Genomic DNA, 23035 nt, shown 5'->3' with positions numbered 1-23035 from the left:
TAGCAACAACCTACAAACTTCTTTAATTCTAATTTCAAACACAAGCCTATAAATCCAAAAGAACATTGCTAATCACGTGGAATGGCCAGCCTTCTACGATTCCCTTGGGCCTGAAGGACCATCTGTTCTCTGAGGGCGACCTATAAAGGGAATCCAGCTCAGCCCTGATGTCTCCTTCCAGCACTTCTTTCCTTTGGACCCTATGAAATGATAATGACATTACTTATCAAAGCACCAGTATTATTTATCACCAGATTATCACCACCACCACTGTATCAGACACTTACTGAACACTTACTCTGTGCCAGAAATCATTCTGAGCACTTTTCATTTATCAACTAATTTAATTCTAACAATCTGGTGATTTAGACACTATTTATCCCCATGTTAAAGACGCAGGCACTGATGCAAAATAAGGTTAAGTGGCTTGCTTGCCAAGGTCACACGGCTCCTCTGTTCTGAGAGCCAAGGCAGTCCTGTCCCTGGACGCCGAGCCGCTGTGCTGTACGGCACCTTCCTCTCCTACTAAACTTGGGCACATGAGCACATGAGGTCCACGGCCACTCTGTCTTTCGGGAAATAAATGTAAAGACACGCAGTTAAAAAAAAGAGTAGCTAACGTGGTGTGAAGGCATTAGCATGATGTAAACAGAAATGTCATCTCATCCTGCGAGGCTTCATATTTTACCAGCTTTTTTTCACTGAAACTTATTTCAGACACCGTGTAAAACGAAATCTTATTCACATGTCAGCACCACTATGAATTCTGAAAGCAGCCCGTGTGAGGTGATGAGTGTGACTCTGACAGCAGAACCAAGCTGGGTAACGACAACGCGGGGGGAAGCTCGAGAGCGTGTCCACTGGGTCCTGCCCGGCGCGGGACGGCTGCTCAGGGGCCGGTTATCTCTTACAATAACCCGAGGATGGAAGTACACACAACGATCCTCTTGCTTCAGCTGAGGAAATGGAGGAACTTAGGTGAAAGAACATGACCAGGTGAAACACAGGAAGGAAGCAGTGAGGCTGGGCTGCTAACTAGGGTCTGGCGTGCCCACCTCCTCAGACATGAGCCCCTGAAAATCACGCCTGACCAACCTGGTGCGCACAGGTTTTAACACGATTTAAAATACAGGTAAGGACCTAAGTTTTTATTTCTATTAGATTAAATTATCAGTTCTTAGTCAAAGAACTGCTCCCAGCATGTTATAGCAATCCAGCCGGGTTAACATCTCCTCATCTATAGATAAGGACGGAAGCAAAAGATCTGTTAAATTTGCACATGCGTCAAGCCAGGGAGACTTAAAATATCAAATGCAATAATCAAGATTCAAAGAGATACCCTGGAATATTGGAACACAGGGACAAAAGGTGAAATTTAATACAGGTAACTCTGAATCCTGCTCAGCATATAAAAAATCAATTGTGCAAGTTGCAGAATGAGGGAAACATATCTTAGAAGGAGAAACTTTTCGAAGTTAAGGGAATATTCATTACCTGGATCATGGTGATGGTTTCGTGGGTGTACGCATATGTCAAAATCTGTCAGACTGTACGTGCAATTTAATGTAACTGCACTTTCAATAGGTGCAGCTTATTGCTAGCCAATTAAACCTCGTTACAGTGGTAATAAAATAATTCTTGTGCATATGTGGGCAGGGGGAGGGGAAATAGGAATTTGACAGCTTGCAAACTTAGTAAAAATCAGCAATATGAAATGCCTGCCAAGTCAGTGCAATTGTCGGCTCTGTAACAGAAACTCTCTGTAAGGAGGAACTCTTCGCCTCTCCTGGCAGAGCGCATTCAGAGACCACGGACATCAGAGAGAAAGACCGGATGGTGTTCAGGGGCGACCCACAGTGGGAGAGGGACTGAAAGCCATGCTCAGAAGGAATGGCTGTGGGAGCCAGGATGCTCAGCCAGAGTCGGGAGGGGGCTGCCACGTGTAAGGAAATGCTTACTGTCCTGTGTAGCTGCTCAGGACAGAGCTCAGAGCCACAGGTGAAGGCGACTGGAGACGAGTGGAGTGCCGCGTGATGGAGAAGTTCCCGACGATGAAAGCTGTTAAAAATGGAACACGCTTGAGAGACAGAGCTACGTGGACTAGGAATGGTCAAGCAGCACCCAAAGGACCAGTGGCGGGGATGTGGTCTCCAGTGTCCCTACAGCTTAGCCCGTTCCTACCAAATGACTGCAGGCCCTTTCCTAACATGACGTCATTCCCCAGGTAAGATAAAAAGTGGTTACTAACAAAATGAAGTATCTTTCAGCTCTATGATTTCTGATATGGCACTTGACTATTAGTAACATTCATGACCTCTGCAGTGTCACAGAAGTGATCCAGTCCTATTCTTTTCTAAACTCACAATTTTAAAAGGAGATGACAATATATATTTATCATCAATTTCTTTTAACACAGGGATGTCATAATTAGCCACATTCACTGCATACTTAACTTTCCCCTACACTCAAATCTAAATAATATAACTAGAATTTTAAACAGGGTAGGTAGAAATATAAAGAAACTATACAGTCTAAGAGATTATAAAGGATCAAATGATGCTATCGACCTCGGTGCTGGGGCACCCCGTGGGGACGGAGAGGGGTGTACAGGCATGGCTGAGCAGAGGGGCATGGAGAGGAGATGAGGGAAGCAGGGAGGAGTAAGTGCAGGAGGAGAGCCTGGGGAATACAGCACCCTGGGAAGAATCTGAACAAAGGGAACTAACTACCCAGGGCATGTTCGAGAAATGAGATAATGGCAGAGAGGAGACAAAGTCATTCCTGTGTTCAGACATCTTGAACATCACCTATACCTTGTCCTAAAGCAACCTAGCCCTGACCTGAAATCATAAGGAATGGGAAGGAAAGCAAAACTGCAGCCAAAAGTCAGGGCTGAATGAAGTCGCAGCTTCAGACTTTACTGTAAAATTCCAGGAAGTCGCTGCTCCCTAACCACTGACCTCCCCAGCGAAGCCGTCACTTGTGTTCAACGACAGCCAAGGAAGCTGTCCGTCAGCTTTAACATCAGCGCCCCAATTTTTATAGCACTCAACGGGTTTTAAAGGTTCCTCATGACTTCTCGCAGGTCCAAATCCCTCTCTGAGGTGATGCCACTATTCTCCTTAAAGGGTGGACTCACTGAGAACCACAGGCCCCGAAGGGTTTGTGCATGGACACACAGTAGGTGGGAGAGACATCGCCAGGGACAGACCCCTGGACACTCCCGTATGGCAAACATCTTACAGAGAAACAAAACCTGGCTCTGCTCTCAACACTGAAAACATGAGGCTCAATCAGAAAGTACTTCACATCCCAAACTTCCCCAAACTATACAACCCAGAATAATAAACTACCTTATATCAAAAAGGAAGAAAGAAACTGACATCATTCTAGTTAAAATTTGATCTCAAAGCAAAGTGTGAATTTCGGTCACCTATGTGCAGTTCTTTTTTTTTTTTTTTTTTTTTGCGGTACACGGGCCTCTCACTGTTGTGGCCTCTCCCGTTGCGGGGCACAGGCTCCGGACGCGCAGGCTCAGCGGCCATGGCTCACGGGCCCAGCCGCTCTGTGGCATGTGGGATCTTCCCGGACCGGGGCACGAACCCGTGTCCCCTGCATCGGCAGGCGGACTCTCAACCACTGCGCCACCAGGGAAGTCCCTGCAGTTCTTTTAAAAAATTATTTTCCCAAAGATCCAAATTCCACAGAGTCTGCAGCCCAAAAGAGATGCTGAAATCTCCTGAGTCCGTTCTTGTCTATCCCAGAGTATGCCACCCCAATGACCAGGAAGATAAAGTTGTCAATTCTATTTTTTCTTTTTTGACCTCTGAAGATGGAAAATGTAGAACTTTCTCATTACCTCTCTCCCTCTGCAACACATCTCCACAGTCAGGATTTCTCTTGGAGCACTCCCACAGGTGGGGGCAGGTTTCAATCGGCTGCCACAGGTGGGCCGAGCTGCACTTCCCCTCCCCAGGACCCCAAACAGGAGCAGTCCCATCTTTCACTATTAGTCACAGCTCAGCAGCACCGCAGAGCCAGATGGAAATGTGTGTGCTCTATTACCTTGGCTACCTGAGCAAATGAATTTGCTCTGCAGTGTCCCCACTCTCTTTCAGGAAAGAACACAAAAGGTAAAAAAGAAAAAAAGGATCAGACCTGGGGAGCACAAGAAGGTGGCCCACTCCTACCAGCAGAGCTACAAAATACACCAAAACTCTAATCTCACTCTGGAATTTAGACACTTTTGAAACATTAAGGCAAACGGTCTATCCTTCGGTCCTCATGGCCCTGAGGACCAGAGTTTGCTCTGTTTTGGGAAGACTACCTGGGGCCAGTCGACAGGCACCAGTGATGGAGGGAGTACAGTTTCTCAGCAGGTACAAAGGGCTTTGGGGCAGAGACCGGGTCTGAATTCCAGCTTCAGCATGTACTATCAATCATTACACAGAGGTCATTGAAACAGGCAAGGTATTTCCGCAAGAATCTAAACGACTCATGAGAAGGTGTTCTCATCCTTGGAAATGATATAGGAATATGGAGAGAAGGAAGCGATTTTGAAATAGGGCCCATCAGAGAAAAATTGGTCTTTGAACATCCCTTGTGTCATATTATCTCTTTATCTAACAGGCTCTAAAATGTATCCATTGCTCTAGGCCATCATTTCCCAAAGAGTCCTTGAAGACAGTTTTGTGTCTAAATATGATTTGCAAACCCAGCATAATGCATCCCCATCGTGGAGACTGGAGACTCGAGAATGCATGTCAACATATCTACCCGAAGAAGCCCCCTGCCTTGAAGGTTCACTTGATTAATCCAGGGTTTCCAAGAGTCGTCTGACCATCTCTGAACCCTTTGATAATAGAACACGCTTTTCTCCCAAAGTTCACCCCGGCCTTCAGAGGCCTCCACCGTCTGGCCACCCTGCCTCTAACTCTACCGTCCACACACCCCCGACGCAGACGCACTTACCACATAGGTTAAGCTTTCCTGGGTGCTGGTTCCCTAACCACGCCTTTTGTGAATAATAGCTTTTTTGAGATATAGTTCACCGAACACACGATTCACCCATTTAAAGTACACAATTCAGTGGGTTTCAGGGCATCTGCAGAGCTGTGCACCCACCCACACAATCAGCTGCAGAAAATTTTCATCACCCGCCCCCCACCGTCGCCACCACTTAAAAAAACAAGACATCCTCATCAGCAATCACTCCCCAGTCCCCTCAACCCTCCAGCCCTAGGCAAATACTAATCTACCTCTCTCTACATATTTGTCTACTCTGGACATTTCATATAAGGGGAATCGCTCAGTACGGCTTCTTTTATGTCTGGCTTCTTTCACTTAGCATATTTTCAAGGTTCATCCCTGTATCAGTATTTTGTTCCTTTTCATGTACCAAGTAATATTCCACTGTATGGCTATAACCACACTTTATCCATTGGTCAGTTGATGGATATTTAGTTTTTTCCCCACCTTTTGGCTACTGTGAATAATTCTGCTATGAATGTTTGTGGATGAGGTTCTGGGTGAACACGTTTTCATTTCTCTTGGGTACATACATAAGAGTAGAATTGCTGACTCCCGTGGTAACTCTGTCTAACCTGAAGAACTGCTGGACTATTTTACAAAGCAGCTGCACCATTTTACATTCCCACCAGCAGCGTATGAGGATTCTAATTTCTCCACATATTTGCCAATTCTTGTTGTTATGTCTTTCTGATGACAAACATCCTAGGGGGTGTGAAGCACTATGTCACTGTGGTTTTGTGACCGTACTTGTTGATGCCCCACTGTTAGGGTATTGATCACTCTACTCCACCCACCTAGAGTTCTGCTTCTCACTCTACACATCCTACCAATTCATCAAGATCCAGCTTAAATGCTACAGTTTTCTTGGCCCAGGTGTGACAATCATCTCCAAACTCAATTCAAACAACGCGGAGCATGGCTTCAATTTACACTTCCTGCAGTTACAGGCTTTTTGGCCTACTGTGTCCTCTCTCTCCAACCAGACTAGACCGTTGGCGCCTTAAGAAGTGGGGAGTGGTCTCACATTTCTTAGTGTTCATTCGGGAAGCAGCCTATCAAATAATTGATACTTCACAAACTGATATGACGTAACACAGGAGCTGAGGCTGGAATCAGGGGAGGTAAAAATGAGGGAATGGGCATCTCGGATCCTGAACAAGGGAGGAGCAGAAATAAAGCCGCGGTCAGTCTCCTTTCTCACGGGAACTACAGTCTCTTATGTGGAAGACAGAATTCACAAATTTGATGTTTTATACTAGCTTAGCCTTTTTATTCACTGTGAATCTCCATTTACTCTCAAGCCTAGTCTTGAAGTCAACAGGGATATAGGGACAAGGAACCAATCATCTTGTTATTGTGTCTCCTCAACCTTTCCATCCAGCACAAGATTCTGGGTGGAAACCTCAGGATGGGGATGAAGGTCTGGATTTATCCCTTCGAGCTTTGACAGACTCCTCCCACACACTCAAAGCATCAAGAATTGGAGTGTCCCAGTGTGAACGACATGAAGAAAGAAAATCCAGTCCCCAGTGAATCAAGAGAAAGAATTGCTGAGTCCAAGGCCAACTGACTCAGAGTCACAGAAGACTGGGAGTCATTAACTTTAGTTTCTTGTACCTTTATTTTGCCCAGCGGTTATGGAGGCTCAGATTCAAAGCAAACTGTGTTAGACTGTGGCTACTTGATCCACATAACAACTATTTCAAAAACTGCTGATGAGTCAGGAAGAGCACAGTACAGTTGGCAAGTATTGTTAAATGAACGTGTTCTAGTATTCAAAGTTGACAGAGAAGGCCCATAATGGAAATGCAGCAAAAAACCGTCCCTGCATCTGACCAGTGGGTCTCCCTCTTTCCCTGCAAAGATTCTGCTGGGGCTTCTAATATGCCTCTCAGATCAATAGCAGGAACCATGAGCTGCTGACAACAGAACTTATACAAAAATAGCTCCTCTCTCCTGTGGCCACGTGTGCTGGCCTCATGCTTCTAATGCACGTTCATGAGCAAAAACTGCACAAGAATTTCAGCAAAATTATTTGGCTACACCCTAGGACTCAGTGGGTAAAACGATTATAAACCTTAGCACTTTAAAGAAAATCCTTGAGGAAGCAACTCCTTGTCCAACTTTAGCATCCAAACCCCTTAATCATCAAATGCATTACCATAGGCAAGATCATATCACCACCACCCTGGATGCCCACACCTGCCCTTTCCCTCTAACAGGTGTGAACAAGGACCCAAACAAGTGAAATAACCCAAGAGCACAGCTTCCGGCACGGAAAGGAAGGGAGGTATTTAATCAAAAGGATCTATGGTATGGATAAAAGTGGAGGCTAGATGTTTCTCAAAGCTGTAGGGGAGCCTCAAGAAGTCTGATAAAGAACAGCAACTTCTGATACATCTAAGTGCAACTGGCTAGAAGAGGAGAATGGAATGAAAAACAAACATCAATGACATCCATGAAAGGACAAGTCTCAGGGAGCTGGCGGAACTTTTAGCATGGAAGGAAGTCGTCAGAACCAGGCCATACTCACCTTCCATTTTAGAGCCATAAAGAAACCATCCATAAAGGAGGAAGGATAATCTTCTTCACATGAAGCAAATGATGACTTGGCTTAAGTGATTCTCCCAAGATGTAGAAGCCTGTCCAGACCCCAGGTCCCCCTCCACTGTGCATACACCTGAGCGAGGCCGTGTGCTGCATCACGCTACCCCTCATCCTTCTCCACATGTGATCTGACCTTGAACTACACTTCAGTCCAGAGGTGTGTGCCTCAACCGTTTACCAAGCTAAGCGACTCCAGGTCAAGCCCTGATAGCAGATGAACATAGAATGTGGTCGTTTTATGGCATCAGAGAGATCAAAGGTCATGACCATTTTAGCTCCACAATCTATAACATTTGGGAGAAATAAAATGGTTTTAGATCATTCTACTTATTATATTGCTGTTCTCCAATCACTGCTTATATTGAATATGGTCACTGTGTATCCATAAGGAAACAGACCTTTTACATACTCATCTCCACAGCCAGCAATAAAACATTATAAATTAGTAAGGAAACTTATATAACAGTCTTTCCTCATGGAAATTTTCATTGGGCTGAAAATTACACCCTGATATCCACCGAAGCACAGACCACCTTAAGTGGGATTCTTTCTCACTCCTCTCACTAAATTAGCCTAAAGCAGCCCTCCTCCCCACAAAGGACTCCTACCTTTCCTGCTAGCTCTGTAAGATATTCTCTAGAGGTGGCAAAAAAGATTTAGCTGAAAGGATCCAGCATTTTTCTGTTAATTGGAAAAATGCATTTCCACCAAAACTTTGGTAAAACTATCTTTCCCCATACTATATCTTGACAGTTCAAGACCAACACTGTGGTGGTTAATTTTATGTGTCAACTTGATTAGGCCACAGTTCCCAGACATTTGGTCAAACATTAGCCTGTTTGACTATGTTTACTGCTATGAAGGTGCTCTTTTCTAGGTGAAATGAACATTTACATCAGTAGACTTGGGTGGGCCTCACCCAAGCAGTTGAAGATCATAAGAGAAAAACATTTGACATCCCCACCGAAGAGAATTCTGCTAGTAGAAAGCCTTCAGACTCAAAATGCAGTATTTTTCCCCTGGATCTCCAGCCTGCCAGCCTACCCTGCAGATTTTGGACATGCCAAGCCTCCACAATTGCATGAGCCAATTCCTTAAGATAAAAATCCCCCTCTTTACATACACACACACGCACGTGCGCGCACACACACTCCATATTGGTTCCGTTGCCCTGTAGAACCCTGACCAATACACTCACCTAGCCCACCTTCTGATGAAACAGACCTGGACCTATCTTTCAGAGTTCGAAAATCAGACGTGCTTAAGTGCCTACACAGAACTCCACTTCCAGGCTAAAAACCCGAAACCACGATGCATAACTGCTAATTTGAAATTTCTGTATCTGCCCCAAATGCCTGGCATCTCAATAAGTTGTCAGAGTCCTGGTTCCTTCAAAAGGGAGCCTTCAGTGAGATCTGCAAAATGAATGGTGATGGTATAAAATGGATTCATTACACCTTGAGGGGAGGAGAGACGGCCAAAAGAAAGTCAAGGAGAGATGACACACTAGGCATTAACTGCATTGCTCAAAACTGAAATAAGTCTAAGGAGCCACTGTTCTCCAAGCCAAGGCTCAGGTTCACAAGAAGACGAAGACATGAGGAAACGCGGTAAGAAAAGAACCTGAGCTGGTTTGGCTCCCAAGACTCTTCCTCAATCCCAGAATCACCACTCCACCACTGAGAAAAGGCAGCCAAAGAAGGCAGAAACTCCCTTTTCTTCCCTCTGACTCTACCCAGGAGGACTTCTGCGCTGAGGTTATTCTTACCTGGCCATCTGCTTGTAGGCTTCCTCGGCCACAGCGAAGATGTGAGGGTCCATATCCCCCATGTTTTGGCCACTGTAGGCATAGATGACATCTTGGCCATAGATTGGCAGCTGTTCGTAAGGATTAATGGCAACAAGCACGATCCCTGCAAACAGAAAATGCAGTCAGTTCTGAGAGCACGACGGCCTCGTGACAAGAGCTTTACAGGCCCCTGTTCATGTACATCAGAACTAAAGAAGGAAAGAGAACAGAATGAGTCTTAATCAATCACTCAACTAAATCCAGATGTATGTGTGTTTATCAGGCACTCTGCTAGGCCCTGATGGAGAAAAGAATGACAGGCCAGGCCTCCAAATGCCCTAGAGCATGGAATAAGCATAATATGCACGGGGACGTGTGCACACACACACACAAACACGCACGCACAAATGCTCAACAAATTGAATTCATAAAATACACACGTACAGAGTGTTGCAGGATCAGAAAGAGGAGGGTACTTAACCCGGCCAACAGGTGTTAGGCTTAAAAAAAAATCTCAGAATTAAAATCTAAAAGAGGGACTATTAATTTCTCATTTGTATGTGGGTTGTCTTAACTAAAATATAAACAACTTGTGAACAGGAAATACGATTTACACATCGTAATGGCAAATCTCGGCTCAGCCGATTATTTTTTATTTTTTAACATCTTTATTGGAGTACAATTGCTTTACATTGTTGTGTTAGTTGCAGCTGTATAACAAAGTGAATCAGCTATACGTGTACATATATCCCCATATCCCCTCCCTCGTGCGTCTCCCTCCCACCCTCCCTATCTCACCCCTCTAGGGGGTCACAAAGCACCAAACTGATCTCCCTGTGCTATGCGTCAGCTGATTATTAATTGTGTGACTTTGCCAAATTACTTAACCTCTGAGTGCCTTAGTTTCCTAGACTGCAAAATGGGGATAATAATTGCATTTCCCTGGTTATCCTGAGGGTAAAATGATTAACAGAGAGAACATTCACACCATTCAGATTTGCACAGTAAGCACTGAGTGTTGGCTATTTTTTATTGTCTCACATCACACTATATCATGCATTATCTTTCACTTCACTATTTTTCCCATCTTGTGTCCCCAAAAGGACATATTGCAATGGTGGACTCAATAACTACATGTTGAATGAAGAGTTAGCAAATCCTCTCACCCTGAAGATCTTTTACGGAAGGGTAAGGTAAATTGATATTTGAGAATGTGAAGGGCGAGAAAAAAAACAAACTCAATATTCAAGTTAAGACAAATTCATGCCTTTTTCTTTCACATAAACATATTCTGGATCTCAAGGGAACCACTGATGGGTACAAAAAATGTGAGCTTTTCCAGTCATCTGGGGAAGAGAAGGCAAGAATGCAAAGGGTCCCTGCCAAGATGGGAGAGCTCCTACATTGTGCTCCCTTCTGGTGTGTGAAAAGAAGCACAGTCAAGAGAATGAGAAGACAAGCCACAGACATATCTGATAAAGGACTGTTACCCAAAATATACAAAGAACCCTTAAAACCCAACAGTAAGGGAATGAACCATCTAACTAAAAAACAGGCAAAAGACCTAAACAAACACCTCACCAAAGAAGATATAGAGATGGCAAATAAGCATGGGAAAAGATGCTCCACATCGTAAGTCATTAGGGAAATGCAGACTGAAACACCAATGAGATACCACTATACACCTATTAGCATGGCCCAAATCCAGAACACCGGCAAGGTCAAATGCTGGAGAGGATGTGGAGCAAAGGGAACTCTTATTTCATCACTGGCGGTAATGCAAAAGGGCACAGCCACTTTGGAAGCTCCTTATGAAACTAAACATAATCTTACCATATGATCCAATAATCACACTCCTTGGTATTTAGCTAAAGGAGTCGAAAACATATCCACACAGAAACCTGCACGTGGATGTTTATAACAGCTATATTCATAATTGCCAAAACTCAGAAGCAACGATGTTCTACAGTAGGTGAATGGACAAACTGTGGTACATTGAATAATGGAATATCAGTGTTAAAAAGAAATGATCTATCAAGATGTGAAAAGACATGGAGAAAACTTAAATACATATTACTAGGTGAAAGAAGCCAATTCGAAAAGGCTACACACTGTAACTACACCATATGATATTCTATAAAGGCAAAATTATAGAGACAGTATAAAAACTCAGTTGTTGCCAGGGGTTAGCGGGGAGAGAGGGATGAACAGGCAGAGCACAGATGACTTTTAGGGCAGTGAAACTACTGTTATGATACCATAACGGTGGCTACATGTCATTATACATTTGTCTAAACCCGCAGAACACACAACACCAAGAGTGGCCTAATGTGAACTATGGACTTCGGGTGATAGCGATGTGTCATTGTGGGTTCATCAATTTTAACAAATGTTTCACTCTTGAGCAGAATGGTGATAGTGGGGAAGGCTCTGCATGTGTTGGGAAAGGGGTTATATGGGAAGTCTGTGTACCTTCCACTCAGTTTTGCTCTCAGCCTAAAATTGCTGTAAAACGTAAAGTCTATTAAAAAGGGAAAAAATACGAGAGAGAAGGAGAGAGAGAGAGAAAGAAACGTGAAACTTAATAAACCACATTGCCCAAGTAAAGAAGAAAGGGCAAGGAGAGGAAAAAGACAAAGTCCAAAGACAAAGTCCTCTCCAGATGAAAGTTTTCCTGAAAATACAACCTGGAATGAAAAATAAGGCCCAGAACTGAAAAAAACTCCAATTAATAAGAGAATTCTCCAAGTCATTCGCCGTAAAAAACAGCCTCTCATGTTCTACTGGTTATTGAGAGTTGTCTAAAACCCTAATTCATTCCATTCAAATTTTGATATTTTACTCTGAGGTCACACATTTTCCTAAAATGTCTCAGCCCCCTCCACAGCAGGTAAGAGTGCTTCTTGATGACTTAGAATTCTGCGCTCCATCAGTCACTCTGAAGGCTGAAGCTGGAAGAGCCAAGGTACGCTTGGATAGATGCATGCAGACACCCGGACCTCTCTTAGAAGGGATGCCTGTAAAAAGTGAAGCTGGTGGTCATTTATCCCTTTCTCCAAAAAGGGAGATTTTCAAAAATCTTTTTGAAAAAAAAAAAAAAACCACTTACTGAGGGCTTCTTTCAAATAAAACTCTCACTAACAACTGGGGGAAAGGAGCTTTGGGAAACTCCCTCAAGCACTGAAATCAACATGGTATTTCCAGCTCCCGAAATCTGGCATAGAAGCTCACCCTAACTTAGCAGCCAGCTGGCCAATTCCAAACCAAAGTGGGATATCACAATGAAAAGAACCCTGACCCCCTGAGGGCTCACCTAGGATCACAGATAAGACCAAGGCACTGAAGGACAAATGGGACAACCCCCCACAAAGAAGCCCTCAGCTGCCTCTGCAACCAGATCCTAAAATGCTTTGCCCCTCAAACAACAATATATATAGGGTTCTTGTTTTCACCATAGCACTTAACAATAGTCTAAAAAAGAGAAGCCAAAATGTGGGATGGGGGAAATTGAGAAATTGCAAGAAAAATGTGAGAGAAATTTTAGGACATTTCTTTAAAGCATCTGTCATGGCACATAAATCATACCAATGTTTTCTTGGGTCAGTCTCCCAAGACAATAGAAATAAAAACAAAAATAAACAAATGGGACCTAATCAAACTCACAAGCTTTTGCACAGCAAAGGAAACCATAAAAAAGAAAAGACAACCTACAGAATGGGAGAAAATACTTGCAAACAATGCAATCAAGGGCTTAATTTCCAAAATATACATAGAGCTCATACAACTCAACAACAGAAAAACAGACAACCCAATCAAAAAATGGGCAGAAGACCTAAATAGGCATTTCACCAAAGAAGATATACGGATGACCAATAGGCACATGAAAAGCTGCTCAACATCGCTAATTATGAGAGAAATGCAAATCAAAACTACAGTGAGGCACCACCTCACACCAATCAGAATGGCCACCATTAAAAAGTCTACTAATAACAAATGCTGGAGATGTATGGAGAAACGAGAACCCTCCTACACTGTTGGTGGGAATGTAAGTTGGTGCAGCCACTATGGAGAACAGTATGCAGGTTCCTCAGAAAACTAAAAATAGAATTACCACATGATCCAGCAACCCCACTCCTGGGCATATATACAAACAAAACTGTAAGTCAAAAAGATACATGCACCCCTATGTTCATAGAAGCACTATTTACAATAGCCAAGACATGGAAACAACCTAAATGTCCATCAACAGATGAATGGATAAAGATGATGTGGGGTGTGTCTGTGTGTATGTGTGTTTATGTATTTGTGTGTGTGTGTGTGTGTGTGTGTGTATATATGAATACTACTCAGCCATAAAAAGAACGAAATAATGCCATTTGCAGCAACATAGATGCAAACAGAGATTATCATACTAAGTGAAGTCAGAAAGACAAATACCATATGATATCACTTATATGTGGAATCTAAAATATGGCACAAATGAACCTACCTATGAAACAGAAAAAGACTCACATATGTAGAGGACAGACTTGTGGTTGCCAAGGCGGAGTGGGGTGGGGGAGGGATGGAATGGGAATTTGGGGTTAGTAGATGCAAACTACTACATATAGAATGGATAAATAACAAGGTCCTACTGCATAGCACAGGGAACTATATTCAGTATCCTGGGATAAACCAGGATATTGAAATTAACACAACATTGTAAATCAATTATATTTCAATTAAAAAGTAAATTTAAAAAAAGCACTTGTCATGGTTTCTGATCATGAATTCAACAAATATTCATCATGCACATGTTTGTACGTGGGCAAGTGAGAGGGTCAGACAGAAAGGCAACCCTTTCTCAAGCAGAAAACAAAAACACGCACCCCAATGTTCACTGCAGCACTGTTTATGATAGCCAAGACACGGAAGCAAGCTAAATGTCCATCAATAGAAGAATGGGTAAAGAAGATGTGGTACATATATACAATGGAATATTACTCAGCCATAAAAAGAATGAAATAATGCCATGTGCAGCAACATGGATGGACACAGAGACTGTCATACTGAGTGAAGTAAGTCAGACAGAGAAAGACAAATATCATATCGCTTATACATAGAATCTTAAAAAAAAAGGGTACAAATGAAGTTATTTACAAAACAGAAACAGACTCACAGACTTGGAGAATCAACTACAGTTACCAGAAGGAAGTGTGGTGGGGAGAGATAGGGGGTCTGGGATCGACACATACACAATGCTATATTTAAAATGGATAACAAACAAGGACCTACTTATAGCACAGGGAACTCTGCTCAATACTATGTAACAACCTAAAGGGGAAAAGAATTTGAAAAAGAAGAGATACACATATATGTATAACTAAATCACTTTGCTGTACACCTGAAACTAACACATTATTAATCACCTATACTCCAATATAAAATAAAAAGTCAATAAAAAACAAAAACAAGCCAGCTGTACATTTGCATCAGTGCGCTCCACAGTGAGAGCAAACGCCTGAGCTAGCACATTGGGGTGGATTTACTGCTTTCCTACTGATTCCAGGAATGTGCCTGACCATCAAGCCACAAGGTGTGGCCCAATTCTTCCCTGCTTGAGCTGTGATTAACACCAGTCCTCCCACAGAGAGGTATGGCAGCCTAATTAAGCCACATTCACTGACTGCAAACATTTCAAGGGTCTCAGGGGAGAGGCACTTATAATGAGAGTGAAAGTAGGATTCTTAACCACTGGAGTTTAACAGGTAAAGTCTAAAGACTGTAAGCACTTTCAAACACACACAGCCAATAGATACCCCACTTACCACAGTAAGTGTAGATATGGTTGGACTCCAGGAAACGGACCTTTAAGTTATGCAAAACTGCAGGCTCATGTAGATAGCTAAGGGCAGTTAGGTCATTTTCTCCCACCAGGATATCTGGATTCCGCAGGAAGGGAAGCTGGTTGCTTTGGACATCAATGGGGTATTCTCGAATCTAAGGAAAGGCAAGTGACAAACACAAAAAGGCACAGTTATGAAGCATTTAGCCGGTATTCAATGTCCTGTCTTGTTGGCTAGGATGGCTACCCTAACATGATCGTAAGTGAAGATAAATAACACGTTTTAAACAAAGCGAGTTGAACAAAATACCTGTGTTGCCATAAGTGACAAGCTCAGGTAGAAAATTTGCTGATAACATAATCCCAGTGTATCAAGGTAAAAGACTGAATGACATGAGAAATTCAGGAAGCACAGGTAGATTTAATAAAGTGTTCTTCTGCTTCTCAATGCAAAAATACTGAGTCTTTAATTCTAGCTGCTGTACTGTTCTTTCTCCCATCCAGGAAAGCTTCTTTGGTTTGCCCAATGTGATGCTGCTGTTTCTTTACTCTCCCTCCCATCATCCAACGCACTCACTTTTTTTTTTTTGGATTACCTTACAACTAGCAAACTGCTCTCCATAATTCCATTCAAGTTGTCCACATATTTTTCCCCAACCTAACTGCGAGCAGTAATTTTACTTTAACCTAGAGTATAATAGGAGCTTGAGGGTGTGTGTGTGTGTGTGTGTGTGTGTGTGTGTGTGTGTGTGTGTGTGTGTGTGAGATTAGGGCCTATGACCACACACCGTAAAGTCAAACCTCAAATACAAGGTGTTATCCTTGTACTCTCAGCATACATAGAACTCGGACTACATAAATACTCAAAATATGTTTAGTGACAGGATATATAACTGACACCTGTACACATGTAATTAATACAAAGATGTAATTAAGAACAGTCAGCTCTACCCACCACCAGTCCCTCTCATCAAGCCTCTTAGACAGCCTCATCCACAAGAGGGCAGACAGCTGAAGCAAGAAGAACTACAGTCCTGCAGCCTGTGGAACAAAAAACCACATTCACAGAAAGATAGACAAGATCAAAAGGCAGAAGGCTATGTACCAGATGAAGGAACAAGATAAAACCCCAGAAAAACAACTAAATGAAGTGGTGATAGGCAACCTTCCAGAAAAAGAACTAAGAATACGGATAGTGAAGATGATCCAGGACCTCGAAAAAGAATGGAGGCAAAGATCGAGAAGATGCAAGAAGTGTTTAACAAAGACCTAGAAGATTTAAAGAACAAACAAACAGAGATGAACAGTACAATAACTGAAATGAAAACTACACTAGAAGGAATCAATAGCAGAATACCTGAGGCAAAAGAACGGATAAGTGACCTGGAAGACAGAATGGTAGAATTCACTGCCGCGGAACAGAATAAAGAAAAAAGAATGAAAAGAAATGAAGACAGCCTAAGAGACCTCTGGGACAACATTAAATGCAACAACATTCGCATTATAGGGGTCCCAGAAGGAGAAGAGACACAGAAAGAACCAGAGAAAATATTTGGAGATTATAGTCGAAAACTTCCCTAGCACGGGAAAGGAAATAGCCACCCAAGTCCAAGAAGCGCAGCGAGTCCCATACAGGATAAACCCAAAGGGAAACACGCCGAGACACACAGTAATCAAACAGAGAAAAATTAAAGACAAAGAAAAATTACTGAAAGCAGCAAGGGAAAAATGACAAATAACACACAAGGAAACTCCCATAAGGTTAACAGCTGATTTCTCAGCAGAAACTCTACAAGCCAGAAGGGAGTGATATGATATACTTAAAGTGATGAAAGGGAAGAAACTACAACCAAGATTACTCTATCCAGCAAGGATCTCATTCAGATTTGATGGAGAAATCAAAAGCTTTACAGACAAGCAAAAGCTAAGAGAATTCAGCACCACCAAATGAGCTCTACAACAAATGCTAAGGGAACTTCTCTAAGTGGGAAACACAAGAGAAGAAAAGGACCTACAAAAACAAACCCAAAACAATTAAGAAAATGGTCATAGGAACATACATATTGATAATTACCTTAAACATGAATGGATTAAATGCTCCAACCAAAAGACACAGGCTTGCTGAATGGATACAGAAACAAGACCCATCTATATGCTGTCTACAAGAGACCCACTTCAGACCTACAGACACATACAGACTGAAAGTAAGGGGATGGAAAAAGATATTCCATACAAATGGAAATCAAAAGAAAGCTGGAGTAGCTATACTCATATCAGACGAAATAGACTTTAAAATAAGGAATGTTACAAGAGACAAGGAAGGACACTACATAATGATCAAGCGATCAATCCAAGAATATATAACAATTATAAATATATATGCACCCAACATAGGAGGACCTCAATACATAAGGCAACTGATAACAGCTATAAAAGACGAAATTGACAGTAACACAATAATAGTGAGGGACTTCAACACCTCACTTACACCAATGGACAGATCATCCAGAATGAAAATAAATAAGGAAACAGAAGCTTTAAATGACACAATAGACCAGGTAGATTTAATTGATATTTATAGGACATTCCATCCAAAAACAGCAGATTACACTTTCTTCTCAAGTGCACATGGAACATTCTCCAGGATAGATCACATCTTGGGTCACAAATCAAGCCTCAGGAAATTTAAGAAAATTGAAATCATATCAAGCATCTTTTCTGACCATAATGCTAATAGGTCAGAAATGAATTACGGGGTAAAAAACGTAAAAACACAAACATATGGAGGCTGAACAATACGTTACTAAATAACCAAGAGATCACTGAAGAAATCAAAGAGGAAATCAAAAAACACCTAGAGACAAATGACAATGAAAACACGACGATCCAAAACCTATGAGATGCAGCAAAAGCAGTTCTAAGAGGGAAGTTTATAGCTATACAAGCCTACCTCAAGAAACAAGAAAAATCTCAAATAAACAATCTAACCTTACACCTAAAGAAACTAGAGAAAGAAGAACAAACAGAACCCAAAGTTAGCAGAAGGAAAGAAATCATAAAGATCAGAGCAGAGATAAATGAAATAGAAACAAAGAAAACAATAGCAAGGATCAATACAACTAAAAGCTGGTTCTTTGAGAAGAAAAACAAAATTGATAAACCATTAGCCAGACTCATCAAGAAAAAAAGAGAGAGGACTCAAATCAATAAAATTAGAAATGAAAAAGGAGAAGTTACAACAGACACCGCAGAAATACAAAACACCCTAAGAGACTACTACAAGCAACTCTAGGCCAATAAAATGGACAACCTGGAAGAAATGAACAAATTCTTAGATAGGTATAACCTTCCAGGACTGAACCAGGAAGAAACAGAAAATATGAACAGACCAATCACAAGTAATGAAATTGAAACTGTGATTAAAAATCTTCCAACAAGGGCTTCCCTGGTGGCACAGTGGTTGAGAGTCCGCCTGCCGATGCAGGGGACACGAGTTCGTTCCCCGGTCCGGGAAGATCCCACATGCCAAGGAGCGGCTGGGCCCGTGAGCCATGCCTGCTGAGCCTGTGCGTCTGGAGCCTGTGCTCTGCAACGGGAGAGTCCACAACAGTGAGAGGCCCGCATACCGCAAAAAAACAAAAACAAAAACAAAAATAAAATAAAATAAAAATCTTCCAATGAACAAAAGTTCAGGATCAGATGGCTTCACAGGTGAATGCTATCAAACATTTAGAGAAGAGCTAACACCCACCCTTCTCAAACTCTTCCAAACAATTGCAGAGGAAGGAGCACTCACAAACTCATTCTATGAGGTCACCATCACCCTAATACCCAAACCAGATAAAGATACTAGAAAAAAAGGATATTACAGACCAATATCACTGATGAATATAGATGCAAAAATCCTCAACAAAATACTAGCAAACAGAATCCAACAATACATTAAAAGGATCATACACCATGGTCAAGTGGGATTTATCCCAGGGATGCAAGGATTCTTCAATACACGCAAATCAATCAATGTGATACACCATATTAACAAATTGAAGAATAAAAACCATATGTTCATCACAATAGATGCAGAAAAAGCTTTTGACAAAATTCAACACCTATTTATGATAAAAACTCTCCAGAAAGTGGGCACAGAAGGAACCTACCTCAACACAATAAAGGCCATATACAATAAACCCACAACAAACATCATTCTCAATGGTGAAAAACTGAAAGCATTTCCTCTAAGATCAGGAACAAGACAAGGATGTCCACTCTCACCACCATTATTCAACATAGTTTTGGAAGTCCTAGCCATGGCAATCAGAGAAGAAAAAGAAATAAAAGGAATACAAATTGGAAAAGAAGAAGTAAAACTGTCCCTGTATGCAGATCACATGACACTATACATAGAGAATCCTAAAGATGCCACCAGAAAACTACTAGAGCTAATCAATGAATTTGGTAAAGTTGCAGGATACAAATTTAAAGCACAGAAATCTCTTGCATTCCTATACACTAATGATGAAAAATCTGAAAGAGAAATTATGGAAACACTCGCATTTACCATTGCAACAAAAAGAATAAAATATCTAGGAATAAACCTACCTAGGGAGACAAAAGACCTGTATGCAGAAAACTATAAGACACTGATGAAAGAAATTAAAGATGATACCAAGATGGAGAGATATACCATGTTCTTGGATTGGAAGAATCAATATTGTGAAAATGACTATACTACCCAAAGCAATCTACAGATTCAATGAAATCCCTGTCAAATTACCAATGGCATTTTTTACGGAACTAGAACAAATCATCTTAAAATTTGTATGGAGACAGAAAAGACCCCGCATAGCTGAAGCAGTCTTGAGGGAAAAAAACGGAGCTGGAGTAAGCAGACTCCCTGACTTCAGAATATACTAAAAGCTACAGTAATCAAGACAACATGGTACTGGCAGAAAAACACAAACACAGATCAATGGAACAAGATAGAAAGCCCAGAGATCAATCCACGCACCTATATGGTCAACTAATCTATGATAAAGGAGGCAAAGATATACAATGGAGAAAAGACAGTCTCTTCAATAAGTGGTGCTGGGAAAACTGGACAGCTACATGTAAAAGAATGAAATTAGAACACCCCCTAACACCATACACAAAAATAAACTCAAAATGGATTCAATACCTAAATATAAGACCAGACACTATAAAACTCTTAGAGGAAAACATAGGAAGAACACTCTTTGACATAATCACAGCAAGACCTTTTTTGATCCACCTCCTAGAGTAATGGAAATAAAAACAAAAATAAAGAAATGGGACCTAATCAAACTTAAAAGCTTTTGCACAGCAAAGGAAACCATAAACAAGACAAAAAGACAACCCTCTGAATGGGAGAAAATATTTGCAAACGAATCAATGGACAAAGGATTAATCTCCAATATATATAAACACCTCATGCAGTGCAATATTAAAAAAATAGCCCAATCCAAAAATGGGCAGAAGACCTAAATAGACATTTCTCCAAAGAAGACATACAGGTGGCCAAGAAGCACATGAAAAGCTGCTCAACATCACTAATTATTAGAGAAATGCAAATCAAAACTGCAATGAGGTATCACCTCACACCAGTTAGAATGGGCATCCTCAGAATATCTACAAACAAGAAATGCTAGAGAGGTTGTGGAGAAAAGGGAACCCTCTTGCACTGTTGGTGGGAATATAAATGGATACAGCCACTATGGAGAATATTACGGAGGTTCCTTCAAAAACTAAAAATAGAATTACCATATGATCCAGTAATCCCACTACTAGGCATATACCCAGAGAAAACCATAATTCCAAAAGACACATGCACCCCAATGTTCATTGCAGCACTCTTTACAATAGCCAGGTCATGGAAGCAACCTAGATGCCCATCGACAGACGAATGGATAAATAAGTTGTGGTACATGTATACAATGGAATATTACTCAGTCATAAAAAGGAACAAAATTGAGTCATTTGTTGAGACGTGGATGGATCTAGAGACTGCCACACAGAGTGAAGTCAGAAAGAGAAAAACAAATATCGTATATTAATGCATGTATGTGGAACCTAGAAAAATGGTACAGATGAACCAGTTTGCAGGGCAGAAGTCGAGACACAGATGTAGAGAACAAACATATGGACACCAAGGGGGGAAAACCATGGTGGGGTGGGGATGGTGGTGTGATGAATTGGGCGATTGGGATTGACATGTATACACTGATGTGTATAAAATTGATGACTAATAAGAACCTATAGTATAAACAAACAAACAACAAAAACACAACTAATACTAAACTTTCTTTGGGTTATTTGTATGGAAATATGTTAATATAAATGTTTCAGACATTACATGAAATTTCTAAAAATCTTATATGTTCTGGTATAATGTTATAAGTCCTAATTCTAGTTATTACTTTAAAATGTATATCTGAGAAATAACTAAATTTTCTTGTCAATTGCATTATTATGAACTTTCATCAAATCTTTAACCATGGTCATTTTTAAGTCTTTTGTCATTTACAGACAGTTCTGGGTGTACTCTGATGCTTTTGCAAATATGTTCCTATAAAAGGGTTTCATCTTCAAGGAATTCATGGAAAAGAATCTGACAAGTACACGTTTCTGGTAACTGACTATACTGCTGAACTGAATGAATAAGCATTTTTAGAACTCTAATGGAAAACTGATGAATTCATAAAAGTGCTAACCAAAGATCACGATGAAAAAAATAATTAATTACGTGGAACTGAGTGAACTGATGAGGATGATTATAATTTTTGTGACTTTCTGTTTGAATAAAAAAAAAATCCCACAAGAACTCAGATGTAAAAAATATACAAATCAATCTTCACTGCAAAGTAAAGGAGCTGTTGCAGTGGAGGATTACTGGACTGAATGTCAATATTATGACATAGTATGAGTGTGTTTTGTGTTTGGTAATTGCAATCATTGTTGCTTTTGTTGTGGTCATCTATTTACAATGCTTGGTGTCAGTTTATCTCTTGTAAAAATAAAATACAGTGTGTGTGTGTGTGTGTGTGTGTGTGTGTGTGTGTGAAAAAAAAGATGTTATTAATAAAAAGGTAGTGTTCTTTAATATTTAAACAGAAGGAACTTGACTGTTGCTTACCATGTTGTATCTGAGTGTTAAGTTTCTTATGGTGTTCTTAAAAATCATCTGAGAGCTTGTAAGAAGAGTTTCCTTGGGACTTCCCTGGTGGTCTAGTGGCTAAGACTCTGCACTCCCAGTACAGGGGGCCCAGGTTTGATCCCTGGTCAGGGAACTAGATCCCACATGCCGCAGCTAAGAGTTCACATGCCGCAACTAAAGATCCCACATGCCACAAGTAAGACCCGGAGCAGCTAGCTAGCTAGCTAGCTAGGTAAGTAAGTAAATAAATAAATAAGTTTCCTCAACACAACTTATGTTCAGGAGCTCTTGGGCAGGGACCAGGAACATCAGTTGTTAAACATCCCCACGTAGTTCTGTACTGGTGGCCTATGGATCATGTTTTTTTAAATTAATTATTTATTTCTGGCTGTGTTGGGTCTTCACTGCTGCATGCAGGCTTTCTCTAGTTACAGCGAGCGGGGGCTACTCTTCCTTGCCATGCACGGGTTTCTCATTGTGGTGGCTTCTCTCGTGGTGGAGCACGGGCTCTAGGCGCATGGGCGTCAGTAGTTGTGGCACAGGCTCAGTAGTCGTGGCTCGTGGACTCTAGAGCACAGGCTCAGCAGTTGTGGCGCACGGGCTTAGTTGCTCC

At 41.5% G+C, this 23035-nt stretch overlaps 1 protein-coding gene across 3 annotated transcripts in view; it reads right to left on the bottom strand.

Moving 5' to 3' along the window:
* The window catches only part of MYO5B (myosin VB), a 387764-nt gene that overhangs the window by 195303 nt on the left and 169426 nt on the right, over window positions 1-23035 (bottom strand). For all 3 annotated transcript variants that reach the window (XM_060121183.1, XM_060121181.1, XM_060121182.1), the window contains exons 3-4: window positions 15235-15406; window positions 9407-9551 (exon numbers count right to left, since the gene is read on the bottom strand). In XM_060121183.1, the coding sequence (XP_059977166.1) occupies window positions 9407-9551; window positions 15235-15406 (317 nt within the window). The remainder of the gene's footprint in view (window positions 1-9406; window positions 9552-15234; window positions 15407-23035) is intronic.

This window comes from Lagenorhynchus albirostris, chromosome 14, assembly GCF_949774975.1.
Source record: "Lagenorhynchus albirostris chromosome 14, mLagAlb1.1, whole genome shotgun sequence".
Classification (NCBI taxonomy): Eukaryota; Metazoa; Chordata; class Mammalia; order Artiodactyla; family Delphinidae; genus Lagenorhynchus; species Lagenorhynchus albirostris.
This window is presented reverse-complemented; position numbering and strand designations above follow the sequence as displayed.